At 29.3% G+C, this 16,101-nt stretch overlaps 2 protein-coding genes across 4 annotated transcripts in view; one reads left to right on the forward strand and one right to left on the reverse strand.

The window, feature by feature from the left end:
- Positions 1-7,336, reverse strand: part of LOC103575581 (MAPK regulated corepressor interacting protein 2) — a 68,371-nt gene extending 61,035 nt beyond the window's left edge. Inside the window, exon 1 of the mRNA XM_053736979.1 lies at positions 7,131-7,336. Coding sequence (XP_053592954.1) covers positions 7,131-7,135 — 5 coding nt within the window. The 5' untranslated portion in view covers positions 7,136-7,336. The remainder of the gene's footprint in view (positions 1-7,130) is intronic.
- A 1,487-nt stretch (positions 7,337-8,823) lies between these two features.
- Positions 8,824-12,775, forward strand: LOC128668982 (kelch domain-containing protein 10 homolog). 3 transcript variants are annotated; one of them, XM_053742843.1, is made up of 5 exons: positions 8,824-8,987; positions 9,140-9,180; positions 9,268-10,276; positions 10,367-10,708; positions 10,781-12,775. In XM_053742843.1, exons 3-5 carry the CDS (start codon positions 10,016-10,018, stop codon positions 10,946-10,948), a joined length of 771 nt encoding a protein of 256 aa, XP_053598818.1. In that variant the 5' UTR covers positions 8,824-8,987; positions 9,140-9,180; positions 9,268-10,015; the 3' UTR covers positions 10,949-12,775. The 3 variants fall into 3 exon arrangements, with proteins under 3 accessions (XP_053598818.1, XP_053598819.1, XP_053598817.1); XM_053742844.1 differs by having other exon boundaries at positions 9,143-9,180; XM_053742842.1 differs by having other exon boundaries at positions 8,824-9,180.
- Positions 12,776-16,101: the final 3,326 nt, after the last annotated feature.

The raw sequence follows: 16,101 nt of genomic DNA on the forward strand, positions 1-16,101 counted from the left end.
ATGACAATACCAGCAAAATAAGTTGATTTTAAGTTGAATTATCTTTATTTTTATTTTTTTTTTTTAAATAATGCTAGGGATTGTGTTTGAGCAGGCTTGATCATACTTGGTCAAACATGATTATGCTTGCTCAAGCATGATCATATCCATATATTCGCCAGCCTTGAGCATGCGTGATCATACATGAGAAACTATAATCATGCCTGACCAAGTATGATCACGCATGCTGATGGCTAGCGAATATTCATGCATGAGATTAACACATGATCAGGTCTGATGATTTTTTCCCGGGTTTTTACATAATTTTTAAATATATTGTGTGCTTGAACTTATTCTATTCGTTCTGGTTATCTTCATTGTTATTAATTTAACCTATTAAATATTGAAGATACGACGATAACACTATAAATTATATAAAAAATAGAAAAAAATTATTTCCCATAAAAAAAAAAACCCATAGTTGTTTTCAGTTCTTTTTTTTAGTATTTCAAAAAAAATGTTACATAAAAAATAATTTGTTTGTAACAAATTGTTTGTTCAATAAACAAATGTAAATAAAAAACGAATCAATTTTGCACAATTTCGAAGAACGTGAGAATGAATTATTTACAAAAAAAAATGTATATTCCTTTACGAAACCCACTATTTGTTTATAAAAAATAGTCCTGCAGGGTTTTCTGTAGATAAATTTTTTATAATTATTAATATTAATTAAAATAACCCTACAAAATTTCAAAACATTCCAAATTTTTCTACCTCAGCATTCCTTTAAGCTGACTGTACCATATTTTATGTTATTATGAAATCCAAAAAAAGAGAGTCGAAAAAATAGTTAGAAAAAGAAATCAATAATGTCAAATATTATAAAATTCAAAGAGTTCTAAGAAATTGAGAATTAATTATACCGATACATGTACAGTTATATGAATTTTTCTGACATATATTAAAATATGATATTACTAATAGCACCATCTAGTGGGACTACATTTCATGGAGTTGAATGATTCAGTGGTATGTGGCAGTATTATTCAGACAGTTTTATCCATGAGTTTAAATCAGTGAGGTTTTCTTTAAGAGTAGGCCTCAAGAGTGTTTGAATTGTATATCGTGTGAACAGCGCAGATTCAAAGTATAGTAATCATAAATAGAGAGGCGTCTTCGGAGCTTCGGCCAGTTCACTCATATAGTTAAGTATTCAAGTTGGTGGTAGTCTTGGGTAGTTCGCGAACGACCTAGGTCGGAAGAGCGCTCCTTTAGGTGAACTATGCGAACTAGTTCGTCGATGATCTCGCTCTTAGTTCTTTTTATATTTTTTTTAGCGTCGGTTTTACTAGACACTGGCGCTATGTGACCAACCGAGTTATTTACTTTTTCTGTGCGCGCCTTGATATTGCGAGAGACTATTTTTATATATTAGATCATTACTCAACGAGACTAGCTGTTGACTAATGATTAATATAAATTATTGAATTTTTTCATTTTTTCTTAAGTAAAAGATTTGATGTGCTATAAAAAAATGTCAACTTTAATTGTAATAATTAGCATTTTTTAAGTATTGTAATATAATTACGCATTATACTAGAAACGAGACTAGCTGTTGACTAATTATTAATATAAATTCTTTTATTTTTTCATTCTTATTTAAATAAAAAATTTTATGTTCCATAAATAAACAGAACCAGCATTAATCATAAATATATTTTTTTTTCTATTTATTGTTTTTATTAAATTATTTAAACAAAAGAACTAATGAACTAAAAGAACGAACTAGTTCGCCATTGGATTATGAACTAAATTGAGTGCTCTCAGTGGTGACCGATTAGGCCCAAGACTAGTTGGTGGATTTTAAGATCAGACCCCAGGTAGTTTTCTAGCTACTCATTATACTCAATTCGGTACTATAGGTTTTCTGGCGCCTACAGTATAATTCAGTTCAAAGTCGTTGCTCACATAGAGCTAACTATTTAGTTCAATGAATAAAAATGAATTTGAGTAAAACTTTTGTTCAGCACCTCTATATATAATTTATATATAATCAGATTGTATAGAATTATATGTAATTTTCTTTACTCGGGATAGTAGAGACTCTATAGACTTTCTATTAAAATATTTATTATTTTAAAGTTCAAGTTGAATTTGAGAAATAAATTATTCATGAAAACATTGATCATGAATATTTTTGTAATTGTGTAGGATATACTACATTACCACAAAAAAGGTACTTACCCTAATTAGAAAATACGATTAATGATAATTAGAAATGTTGTAGTCGTTTTGAATCGTCACGAATCGTCAATTGATGACTTAGAATTCATAGAAATTTGATGACTTATAATTTATAGAAATTTCTATTTCTATAAATTATTTTCCCACTAAAAACGATTCATGACGATTGAAAATTTCAAATCGTCATGGATCGTTTTTAATCCTCATTCGGAACCAGAAATTGCAATATTATTTTGTGATTAAAGACGATTCATGACGATTAAAAATTTTAAATCGTCTATAATCGTAAAATAATATTGCAATTTCTGAACATGAAGATCAAAAACGATTCATGACTAGAGAAGGGCAAGAAAAATCAATTAAACGAACATCGATGTTTTTTATTCCATAATCGATTATTTTCTTTGATCTTTTTGTGATTCAATGAATCGATTACTTTGTAGATTTTGAAAATAATCGAAAAATTTTGAAAATGAGAAAAAATTTATTAATGAATTATGTACAAATTATTTATCTTTTTATCATGACAATCTTACAAACCTTTCAAATTAAATTTATTGGCAAATAATTCTGAAAAGTAAGATTAATGGTTATGAGGTACTTGCGATTTTATTTTTTGTAATCTATTTTCATTGAACAATCGGTTAGAAATGATTTTCCAAAATTATTCGAGCTTATCATGAAATTATTATGCCTTATAGCAACGTTTGTTTCATCGGAGCGTTCATTTTCTAAAGCTGGGGTTATAAACACGGAACGTACAAACAGATTAGCTGGTTCACATCCTAATGAACTAGTATTTTTAAATTCGTTAAATGAAAAAGGCTAGATATTTAAAAATTTTTTATTCAACTAATTTATTAATCTAAAAATTATTTTCAAAAAGTAATTGTTAAAATTATTGAGAAATTTATTTATTGTTATCGCCCATCTCTATTCATGATGATTTGAAATTTTATTCGTCATTAATCGTTTTTAATCGTAAAATAATAAATCGTCTTTTGACGATTAGAGACCATGAAATGTTTAAAAACCATGACGATTACGACTATTAAAGACGATTAAATTTTCAACCGATTTTAATAATCACAAATCGTATTTTCTAATCAGGATATTACTCTGTCATATAACAGAGGAGTACCCGGGCCAGAATAGTCATAAGTTTAGAATTTAACAATTCTTATTCCAAACTATTCTCTCTGCTGCTGCACAGCACCAATGACTTCCCTCCCCAAATATATCTTTTCTCCCAAAAAATTCTTCTCTTGATTTAAGCAATTTTTTTTCTTGGTTGGAGCATACGAAACTTCTTGCATTAAACGAATACTAATTATTCCAAAAAATTTTATTTTCTTCAATCAAATAAAGCAATATTGCTATAAAAACCTGACACGGCTTTCTTCAAGAAAATAACTCTTAGATAATAATTTTAATTGTTTTCTAGTGTATAGCCGCAATTACGGCCTTTTACACATTTGCCTTTATATCGCAAACTGCTTTACTTCTCCTCCTCTGCCTTCCGTTGTGCGGCTGTGGCCCGCCTTGTGCTTATACTGTACTGCATCATTACGGTGATGCCCTACTACCTCCCTTATGCAATGGAGGTGTAGTGGCGTAGGAAAGCCACAGAGGAAACCTAGCCAGTACAGTTTCGGTTTGAGTGAAACTCCAGTGATCGATAAAATTCCCATTTTACCGATCACTGGATCTTCATCCCGCGCCTAACGATTAGAGACCGTCGTTCGAACCCGACGCGTGACTAAACGGTCATCCAGCCAAGTACTGATTCTGCTCGTAGCTACTTAACTTCGGTGATCGCCCGAGCCACGCGCGTACCGAACGACTGCCTCAGCCGCTATTAACTCTTATATAAAAATATAAAAACTCTTGGAACACGTAAAAATTTTTCGATTTCAGCATAAAAATATGTTGACTTGAGGAAAAACAATTTGATTCAAGATAAAAATTTCTAAATAATTATTTACTGGGTGAAAGAAAATTTTGATTTTCCGAGTAGTAAAAGAAAATTTACTGTATCATGAATATTTATCTTGGTTTAAGTTAACTGTATTTTTTGTATAGAGAAACTAAAATTTATAAGACGCATATGATATAGGTTTTCATAACGTACAAATAAAGGACCTCATGAGCTAAAAAAAAAACTTTTATGACAAAATACTCATACTTAATGAACACTGCAGTGTTTAAACATGTTTAAATTGGAGCAGTTTTATAATTTTTATATCATAAAATAATTCCAGCTATTAATATTAACCCTTAACGGTCACACTTCACTCACGCCACACAACGGCCACACGGGGTAACTCCTTTTTTTTTGAAAGTTTTTTGACCAATTTATTTGAAAGGTAGAAGACCTCTAATTCCACTTTTTTTTAAGCCTGGGGTGACTAGTTACCCCATGTAGTCGTTAAGGGTTAATCCTAAACGTATTTCAAAATTACCTGATGTTTTTGCGAATTATAACTACATAGAAAAAACAGTTAAGTCGAATAAAAAAAAAATTCTTGATTCAATAAATTTTGTTTTAACGATTCGAAAAATCAAAATTTTCTTGCACCTAGTAAATAATTATCTTAAAATTTTTATCTTGAATCCAAACTTATTTTTCTCAAGTCAACATAATTTGATGCTGAAATTGAAAAATTTTAACTTGTTTTAAGAGTTTTTATTTTCTAATAAGAGAGGTATTTTTTTGAAGAAAGTTTTTGTCTAAAAGTGAAAGCTAACTGTATTTTTTAATTGAACAACTGAAAGCAAAACATAGTGAAATGATAAGTCATTCAAAAATGCAAGTAGTAGTAAGACACATTGTACCTGTTATAGTATTTGAAGATTGCTTGTTAACAAAACTGAAAGATTTGAAAAGTATTTTTCAGCTTGTAAAATAAAGAGACGATATAAGCACCATATAAATGCAGCATAATCATTGTATAAATACGGCATAAACACCGTACATGTATGGTGCGAACATTGTCTGAATACCGTGTAAATGAGGTGTAGCAACCGCATAAATACAGTATAACCGACGCTTAAATACAGCATAAAAACAAGCAATTCCGCAAGGGTTAAAAAATATATATGTATAGTTTTTAATCAAGTAAAATAACATCCTGATTCAAAAAAATGCGCCGTACTCAAACGAACTCGGTACCATCCTGAGTCAATATTATCGGCCTCAAAGCAAGAGAAAAAAATTCTTGGCAGAAATAAGTATACATCTTGTTTGAAAACAAAAAATGCTTCTTTCAAGAGACAAGAAACAAGAATATTTTGAAGAAAATAATTTACTTGCACCAAGTTAATTTTTTTTGTGTACAGTCTCAAATTTTTTAAATAATTACTTTAGCCGGAATAAAAAATTAATCGTTGAATGACGAAAACTCCATATTATTGAAACGGGAAACTTCCATCACTGTGCAGAACGGGTTAAATTGAGAAAAGGACCTGAAACTTAGAGGACATTTTTTTTTTATTTATTCCCTGATTAAACAACTGAATTCGATCGAATTAAACGGAATTCAATTTTTAATTCAGATAAATTCTGTTAATTCGGTACCTAAATTAAAAATGAATTCTGTCTAATTCGGCAGGAAAACCAGAATTTGTCAAAATTGAAGCGAATTCAAATAATTCTATTCGATTTAATTCTGATTAGTTCGAAAATAATTCTCCGATTTCTGGTTCTGAATCCAAATTTAACTGAATAAAAACGAATTTGAAATTTTTAAGACGCGTTTTCATTTGTTTCTCTATTCGCACTCAACTGGATAAACGGTACTATCTCTGTTGCACTTGTACATTAAATAGGAACTTTGTCCAAGCTTTTCTCGTAAACAAATGGAAGTTATCAAAAAATTCAAGTGCACTTCGCTAGTTCGTAGAGTAAAGCATCGGGTCTGTGTCTTTATTTTGCGTTTAGAGCTTTTCTTTCAGAGAAAAGCTGGGACAAAATTATCTGAAAACCGTTCTTAAATCGGTTTTATTCTGTTTAATTCAAATTCAAATTTTCAATTCAGTTGAATTCTGTTTTGCAGAATTCGACAGAATATAACAGAATTAAAATTTTGAATTCGATTGAATTAAGTTGTTTAATCAGGGTTTCGAACCACCTAAGCCTATGAGAGCATAAAAATTCGAAAATGTCTAAAATAAGGACCACCCAATGCTTATCGAATATCTCTGAATTGTTTAAAATTTTCGCAATTATGATTAATGGTATAAAAAAAAAATTCATAAAAAAATTTTTAAAAATCCATAAGTAGTAGTTACATTACCTAAAGCTAAAAATTTTTTGCAGGGAATTCAATGTTATTTAAGAATATTTTCCGCACATTACGGGAGAGAATATTATTCTGCAATTACAAAATTTTTTGAATCAAGATTTTTTTTTTTTATTCGAATTATCTATGAATTTTCAAACTATCGACAAATTATTTATACCCCATTATTTAGCATCTTTGTTAGTTTATAACTGTTGCAATTTTGAAGTCTAATTTTTGAATCTGTACTACATTTTTAATTCGTACAATACAAATTGAACGACACCTGTGTTATAGTTTTTGGAGACATCTAAATCTCATGAATTGGAACTTCTTGTCAACACTAAAAACTCTAAAATCCAAACCAGATAGGGAGTTAGGCATTAATAAGTGTACAGGAAAGGAAATTGAATATAATAGTAACATGAAAACTGAATAAAAGAACACTTTGAAGATTCCAGGATGTGTTTCACAAACTATTACCCTTAATAAGTAAAAATGACAGAAAATATTTATTTCTGACAAGACAAAAAAATAAATAGAAGATCAAAATCCAATATTTTCACACAATAGAATCAGTAAATGTAAAACCCTCAAAGACGATTTGAATATATATAATCGTACCTCATTGTATTATTTTTATTATGAAATTAATTATTCACTGAGATAATAATAAAATTTTAAAGCGATAAATTAAAAATTGTCTAAAACAATTTAGTAAATCGCGATGTTCATAAAACTATTAAAAACACTGAGACAAAATAGCGCTTTAAACAATCACACGCGTATTTTACATCACTGACTATACAAAAATATATGCTTCGGTCACGGAGCCTAGATACATATAGGCTCCGTTGCTTTAGTAGAACTCTGGCGGAGCACCCTTAAGTTGGCGGGAGGAATTCAAGTTTTTGTTCGTTTTCTATTTGTTTAAAATTATATTATTAAAAATTTATTTGAAGTTAGAGATGACTATACTTATTTTCAATACTTTTTAATCTTTTTTCCATTTATCTTGATTTGTTTGTTCATATCCTACCTAAAATAGCTTTTGTTCGTCTATTTTTATATTTATAATTAATTATTAAAATGTTAATTATGCCCATTGTTCTCATGCTAGCTGTGCGCATGCGCAAACGCATACTCTATGTTTTAAATTTATTATTGTTGTCATTATTATTCATGTTCTAATTAAATAAATAATCTTATAAAGTAATTATAAAATCCTGTCAATTATCTAGCACATCATAAGAGTATCCAGGTGTTTATTGGAGAGGAATGTCCATAAGCCGCAATAAAATATGAAACGAAAGAGTTCTCAAAGAATCTCAGAAGACCACTTTTAATATTATTATTATTATTATTATTTATTTAATAATTAATACACTCAACTACCCTGATAGCCAGTTGAGCTCAATCAACAGTCAAATTGCGCGTAAATTTGACGTCAGATTAAAGCCGCTATTTGACGTACTCGAGCCATCAAAAATTGAGCAGCGAAATTTGACTGCAGTAGTAGGTCAAATTGACCTAAATTGTTTAAAATATCTCTCTAGTTGAGGTCTTGTTGACGTCATTTGTTGACGTCGTTTTTGCGTCTCAAATTTTGATGTCCCACAGACGTCAAATAGCAGTATTAAACTTACATCAAATTTATGTGAAATTTGACGTCAAAGAAAGCTCAAAAGTCGACATTGAAATTCTTTATGTGTACCGTACGTCACTGAGACGGCAAAAGTTTCAGCTCAAAAATTGCGCTGAAACTCTGGTTATCTGGGTAATTATTTGTTTTAGCATTATTTATTGGGTATCGTAAATACAGAAATTATTTTAATGTAATTTTCATATACTCTTTTATAATTTACCGCTTCGTTTTGTAACTTACGTGTTGTGTCACCTATTATCAAGTATTCTAACTTGCCGTTTTACTGGTATTTTTGTGTTACACAGTTGGTGTTATAAATTGTTAACGGCACCAATCGTGTTATGTCCTGGGACTTAGCTCCCTTAACTTGGCACCTCAAAATTAATTTTTTAGATTTTGTTATAAACAAATCAATTGTCCGTCCAATGTCCGTCAATGTCCGGTAAAATTTTTTATTTGTCCGATAATTGTTTATTTTTAAAAAATTAAATAAATTTTTGTTCTTAAGTTGGCACTCACTCTCTCTAATCGAATGGTTTTTTTTTAATTTGATAGATTAATTTTTTTTATTGATTGTCCGATTGATAATATTATTTGTCCGATCGTTTTTCTATTTTAAATTAATTTTTTAGTCGAATTAATTTTTTAATTAGTAATTACCAATGCGCATGCGCAAAAGTAAAACAGCTTTGACACAGCCGCCATATTTGTTTATACCTTATCAGTGGTTGTACTCCAATATCGGAGTAATTATTATGGAGATACCTCTACCCTCCACAGTAGTTATACATGTTTACATAAGTATAATGTTATCTATCAGCAATGAGAAGTGAAAGGTAAGAGTTAAAAAATTAAAATTCGATTGAACACAAGTCCTTTTTCAAGTGAGGTAAAAGCTGTGAAACTACCATGCCTTTGAGCCTTCAGAAGGGCTACACAATTCTTTGTAGTATTCGTTTACCTTCTTTACTGTTTATATACTTTTTAGCAGCAAATGGCCGACGACTGAACCAGAAGCATTGTTTGCCGGTGAGAAAAATTCATAATAAATATTCAAATTAATATGACATTTATATTTAATAACAATATAAAAAAATCTAAACCTGCATGTTTTAGTTATTATAAAAATGGCCTGTGTCGAGAGGGCGATAACTATCGGTATCGATGTTCAAATCAGCAGTCTGGAGCTGAGCAGGATGAAATGACTGATGCAGATGACTCGGACAATAATACCAGCGAACAGGGAACCTCATCAGTTCCTTGTCGTTTTTACAAATGAGGAACCTCTAAGCTTGGCAATCGCTGTTATATCCACACACCCTCGACTAGTAATCGCAGTGATGATCAAGAATTAGATTCTGGACAAAACTCTGGTCTATCTGTCGTAGTATCGTCACTTACTGACACAGGTCACTCACATTTATTTATTGTGATCAATATGGGCCAGGATTAAAGTGTCAGAATAAATATATTTATATGTATGTATATATATATATATATATATATATATATATATATATATATATATATATATATATATATAAGTATATTAATAACAAATATAAATTGTAAAATGTATGTCTTCAAACCGTTTGTGTTAACGGAATGCGACAATCCAAGTGAAACTAAGCTGACACCCAGAACATTTCCGACGATATTTTGCAATGAAAAATATATGTACTCATTCAGCGGATACAACTACACCTTAAATCGATATAGAGCAGCAGTTTTTGCCCAGAAACAACGAAATAATTCTTGGCATGACATTTAAATTGGACAAACTTATTGTAATTTCGTGGTATAAGTGTCAGTCAAAAGGTTACCTGTACACCCAAAATTTAAAAAATGAGCCCGAGGTAGGAAAATGACCACTAAGGGTCCGCTGCCTAAGCGATTCTTCTCCCATAATTTTATAAGCCACGGGTCGTATTTTTATACCTTCGGAAACGATCGTGGGTTGGGAGTCTTCAGGATAGACCCAGAGACTGGGATATCGGAAAAGTTGTCTCCAGAAAATGGTGATGATTTCCCTGGGTACTATGATGACATCGAGCTGGCTTATGATGGCAAAAAAATGTATGTGATATTTGTAAAAATACGAGGGGAAAGAATCCGCGAGCTCAAGGTATCAATCAAAATTTAATCTTCACTTAATTAATTTGAAATAAATTATTTTACAGAAGACCTCTATTAGCTTATTTAAATTTTCTTACAGACAATACAGTCTTATGACATTGAACAGAATCGCTGGTATATTTTGGATACTACCGGAGATCCTGATAATGAGAAACCGTTTCCTGATATCAGGATTAATTTCGGAATCGCTCATATCGTGGATCTGGAAAGTAAAGGCACAAATATTGTTATTTCTGGAGGAATGATGGACAAGAGAATTTATGATGGCATTTGGCGACTGAGTTTATTTACACTGCAGTGGACTTGTTTGAATAAATTTGGGTCCATTCTTCCTCAAGCTATTTGCGAGTATGACGCGATCACTTCCCTTGATGGCAAGATGTACGTTGTCGGTGGAAGGATCAAGAAAAAAAATAACAAAGTAATTGATACTTCATTTATTCTAATTCTATCATCAGTTGTATTAAAAAAATATATATGTATTTTTTTTTAGCTAAGTGAAGTAAATAATCTTTACTCCACTTGGTTACGGATACCAAAACTCACAGACATCTGCTGGGAAGCTGTTAATTTTTATTACAGAGAATTAAATACAAAAACAGATGAAGAATTGTTTGAACTCGGACTGCCTATTAAATTCGTAAAGTCTAGATGCCAGTGAATTTATCATTATTTTATATATCAAAATTAGGGGTACACAAATAGTTCGAACTTACGAATTATTCGTATCGAATCAAACTATTTGATTTAAACTCCGAATCGAATAATTCAAATTATTTGTAAACTTACGAATAATTCAAAAGTTTGCAAATAATTTATATATTTTATTATTAATGGCTGGAAATTAAAATATTTTTTCTCATCAAATTTTTATCAGAGGTAAACTGACACAAATCGACGACAAAATTATTTTTAGTTACTTTAGAAAACTAAACTCTATTAAATAAAAATTGAATACTTGAAAGCTGATGAAAATTTTCACGATTCGAATCGAGTAGTTTGAAAAGTTACAAATAATTCGAAAACTTTCAAAAAGTTAAAAATTGACGGGTAATTCAAATTTTCCATGATTCGATTTTATCGAATTATTAGATTCGATGATCCTGAAGTTAGCAGACGATTAGCAATTTTCTGAGGGAAATAACATTTAACATGTGGAGAGAATAAAAAAAACTAATTGTAATTAAAATTAAATTTAAAATTTTTCGAAAATAATGATTAATTATTGTATGGGACCTGAGGCCAATTAATTGTGAAGTAGGGAAAGAATAGAAACAAATGAATTGTAATTTAAATATAATTTAGATTGGGTCGGAATTAATCATTGATTCTTGAATGAGGCTTGAGGCCAATTAAAATTAAAGTCGGAACAGAATAAAAAAAAATGATAGCAATCAAAATTTAATTTTAAATTTATTGAAAGTAATATTTAATTATTGTATAAAGACTGAGGCCAATTAAATTCAAATTGTGGGCAGAATAAAAAAAATAATTGTAATTTGAATATAATTTAATACTTTATGAAAGTAATAATTAATTATTGTGTGGCCTGAAGCCAATTAAATTTGAAGTGTGAGTGGAATAAAAAAAATTGAGATTTTAATTTAATTCACAATTTTTCGAAAATCATAATTAATTATTGTATGAGGCTTGAGGTGAATTAAATTTAAAGTGTGGAGAGAGAAAAAAATTAATTGTAATTTAAATATAATTAAAATTATTCCGGAATTAATAATTAATTATTGTATGAGGCTTGAGGCCAATTAAATTCAAATTTTGGACAGAATAAAAAAAATAATTATAATTTAAATATAATTTAGATTTTTTAGGAATTAATAATTAATTATTGTATGGAGTCTGAAGCCAATAAAATTTGAAGTGTGGACGGAATAAAAAACAAACAATTGCAATTTAAATTTAACTTAGAATTTTCCGGAAATAATTATTAATTATCGTATGAGGCCTGAGGCCAATTAAATTTAAAATGTAGATGAAATAAAAAAAAATAATTGTAATTTAAATATAATTTAAAACTTTTCGAAAGTAATAATTGATTATTGTGTGTGGCCTGAAACCAATTAAATTTAAAGTGGGTGGAATAAAAAAAATTGTGATTTAAATTTAATTTACAATTTTTCGAAAATCATAATTAATTATTGGATGAGGCCCGAGGCCAATTAAATTCAAAGTGTGGAAAGAATAGAAGAAAATTAGTTGTAATTAAAATTTAATTTCAAAATTGTCGGGATTATTAAGAAATTATTGTATGCATACAATAATTAATTGTTATTTCCGAAAAATTCTAAATTAAATTTAAATTACAAATATTTCTTTCATTTCATCCACATTCTAAATTTAATTGGCCTCAAGCTGCATACAATAATTAATTATGATTTTCGAGAAATTCTTAATTTGTTAGATATGTAGAACAGTTTTTCTTGTCTATTACAGATTTTGACAGCACTTATTATTGAATACTAAAAATAAGAAATACTAAACATATGTGCAAGAAATACTTTATTCATTAATTTTCATTTTTTTTTATTTGTTTTTTTTTTTTTAACGACAGATACAATTAAATATTTAATTTTAGAGTGGCTGATCTCTATGATTAGCATTTTCATTAAATGAATATTAAATTGCACATAATAAATGAGATTTTTTATCGTTCATTAGAAAAATTTAGATATAGGGTGCAAAACAGGCTTTAAATATTCAAAGAATTAAAGAATTTAATCATTATTTGAACAGTGTTAATTAACAAACAATGAGGTATTAATAAAAATAAAATTATTCTCAACTTTGTTTTATACAATATAATACAATTTTAGGATCTTATGTAAAGTACACCATGAGGTGTTATTGATAAACTATCCGCCACCGTTTCAGGTTTCTTGGCATTATCATTATACGATATCCATGAACCAGATGCTCTTCTGCAATAGGCTATCTAGTGGAAAGTAGAATACCCTGCAACTCCGGATAATCTAAAATTTAACAAGTGATTATTGTTAAAACAAAACTGATAACTAAAATAATTATTTAAAAAAAGCTTTTATTTAACTATAAAATATATTCTTATCAAACGTGTCTAACAAATTTCAGCCTGATAGCTTCAATGAAATATTGATTGCACAATTCAAGAACAAACGTACAAGTCAAGTTAAATGAAAGCTTTTAATGCAAAACATATTTATTGCTCAAAATATTCTACGAACCGATAACGAAGAATATCTCCACATTCATTGGCTTTTAAATTTAAGTATACTGGCAGCTCACGTAATTTACACATTCGACCTTCTGTTTCCCCATGTTTTTTTACATCAAGCTCTATATAAATATATAAATTGGGCGTTCTCTTAGATAGTTTTTTTACTTTTACAGTAACTATACAAGGAAAGATAATTATCTGCATCTTCATTTATAGTACTTTTTTTGAACATAAAGCTACATTTCAAGCGGTACTGTTCCCAAAAAGCAAATGCAATAATATCTGTCCAAACATTTTTTCATAGTTTAATATACTGATGTCCATTGCTGTCAATATTTTTTGTTATAATTTTATTCCATACTTCTCTAAAAATCTCCACACCAAAATCTTCAATTTCATTAGAATCATGAAAATACCAATTTTCGTTGACATAATCTATGTCATTTTTATCGTCATCATTACTACTTCCGCTATCAATACTTTAATTCAGATTGTCATTATCCAATTCATTATCATCATTAATATTAGATATATTTGAATTTTGAGAAAAATAACCACACTCTTGCCGGACAATAGTTGAAATCTTTTTTCTGTCTTGACGAACATTAACACGAACACAATTACTAGACCATTTGTTTTTTAATTCATCGGATATTATTTGCCAAATTTCCGAAGACCATAGTGGTAAGTCAGGGATAAAATATTTAATATGTTTCTTTAAGACTTGAATTGCAGACTCAACAAATACATATCGTTGACGCCCCATCATTAATTTAACGATTAAAATCTAAAAAATATAGATCAGGAGACACGGTAGGGTCTCGCGCCAAGTACACGTTTAAACAGTTGTATATGTGTGAAGTGTCATGGCGCGAGCTACCGTACTACTATATACCGTAGACAGAGTGGTTTTTGGCTCATTCTAGCACTCATTTTTATAAACTTTTTTAAAATAGTAAATTTTCAAAAAATTCTTTCTATATTCGAAAGATAATTGATTGTTCATCTTAAAATTATGAAACTTTATTCATTTTACTTATGAGAACTAATTTAAATATTGAAATTAGGCCAGCATGTACTATAGCACCCCCAATTTAGACGTTTTCAAAATTTTTTCATGCAAAAAGGGCACTGCCAGAGAATAAAAAGTCATAAGAAATGCCATGATGCAGTAAAACATTGAAATTTTTTTTTTGCAATGATTCATTATTGCGCCACCAGCGGTGCTTCGGTCTGTATTTTTTACTATAGTTTCATACGGAAATTTTTTATGAGCATAAATAAATACGTTTCATAATCATAAATAAATCCGTTTTGATATTTAAGATGAATTTTCTTTATTTGAAGTCAGTGTTCATTATTATAATTTCAATCAATTTTCCCCGATTTTGCATAAATACTACAGAAAAAACTATACATCTTACTTTAGTTTTACTTGAAATTGTTGTGAGTTGCATGCGAATTGTCATAAGTAGAAGAAAAAACTTGACAACTATTTCAATCAAACTAATGTCAATTTTTTACCAATTAGCTTAAATGAAATTAAATTGAAGAACTCCGAATAGCTACTTTAGATTGAAATTGACAGTAATTTGACATTGAAATTACTGAAAATTTGCTGCACGAATTTACCGCCAATTTAACAGCAAAAGTTAAAAAGAAAAATTTACGGTTAATTTTTGCTCAATTTCGAGGTAACACTTTTTGCTACACATAAAAGTCGGTAATGTTCATTCTTACCATTTAAGAAGGTAATCAAATTTATACTTGAAAATGTCTACAACTCGAATATAAAAAAATAGTTTACAATTTTTCAAGTGAAATTAACAATAAATTGGAGTAAAAATTTACCTGGAAATTGACGAAAAATTTTTCTAGTAAGCTTTCGAAATGAATTTGCGTTTTAGTTCGGGTCATAAATTTACGTCAAATTGTATAGCAAGTTGTATATAAATTGTCCTCGAAAACAGAATTGTCCGAAGTTGACGGACATTTGATGAAATTTCCCAGGAAAATTTTGCTTAACAAACTGTGGTATTAGGGTGTCTATTTAAAATATTTAAACTTCTTGATATTGCAGTTATATTCGCTAGGACGTACCAAAATGAGCTCTACTTACTTAGCCGTACAATAATAATTATTCGTACAATAATATTAATCGTACAGTTTACTTAGCAAAATTTAAGTTGCGAAAGTTTCCTCGAAATTTTCGTCAAATGTCCGTCAACTTCAGGCTCTTCCGTTTTTGACGAGAATTTGCATAAAACTTGCGAAACAATTTGACGTAAACTTACTATCCGAATTCGAATCCAAATTTATTTTAAAAGTCGTATACAAAATACCGTCAAAAACGGAAAAGCCCGAAGTTATCAGACATTTGACGAAAATTTCATGGGAACTTTTATTAGTGTTTTTTTCTAGTAATCAAAAAGTGACCTCTAAATTAAGGAAAAATCAACCGTTAATTTTTTTTCCAAGTTTTGATATTAAATTGTCGGCCAATTCGGACAGCAAACTTCGATAATTTTAATTATCAAATTACTATCAATTTCAAGCTAAGGTTGTTATGTCCTCAACAGCCTCAGGTGCCTCCACCTGTTAAT

Source organism: Microplitis demolitor, chromosome 2, assembly GCF_026212275.2.
Source record: "Microplitis demolitor isolate Queensland-Clemson2020A chromosome 2, iyMicDemo2.1a, whole genome shotgun sequence".
Taxonomy (NCBI): domain Eukaryota; kingdom Metazoa; phylum Arthropoda; class Insecta; order Hymenoptera; family Braconidae; genus Microplitis; species Microplitis demolitor.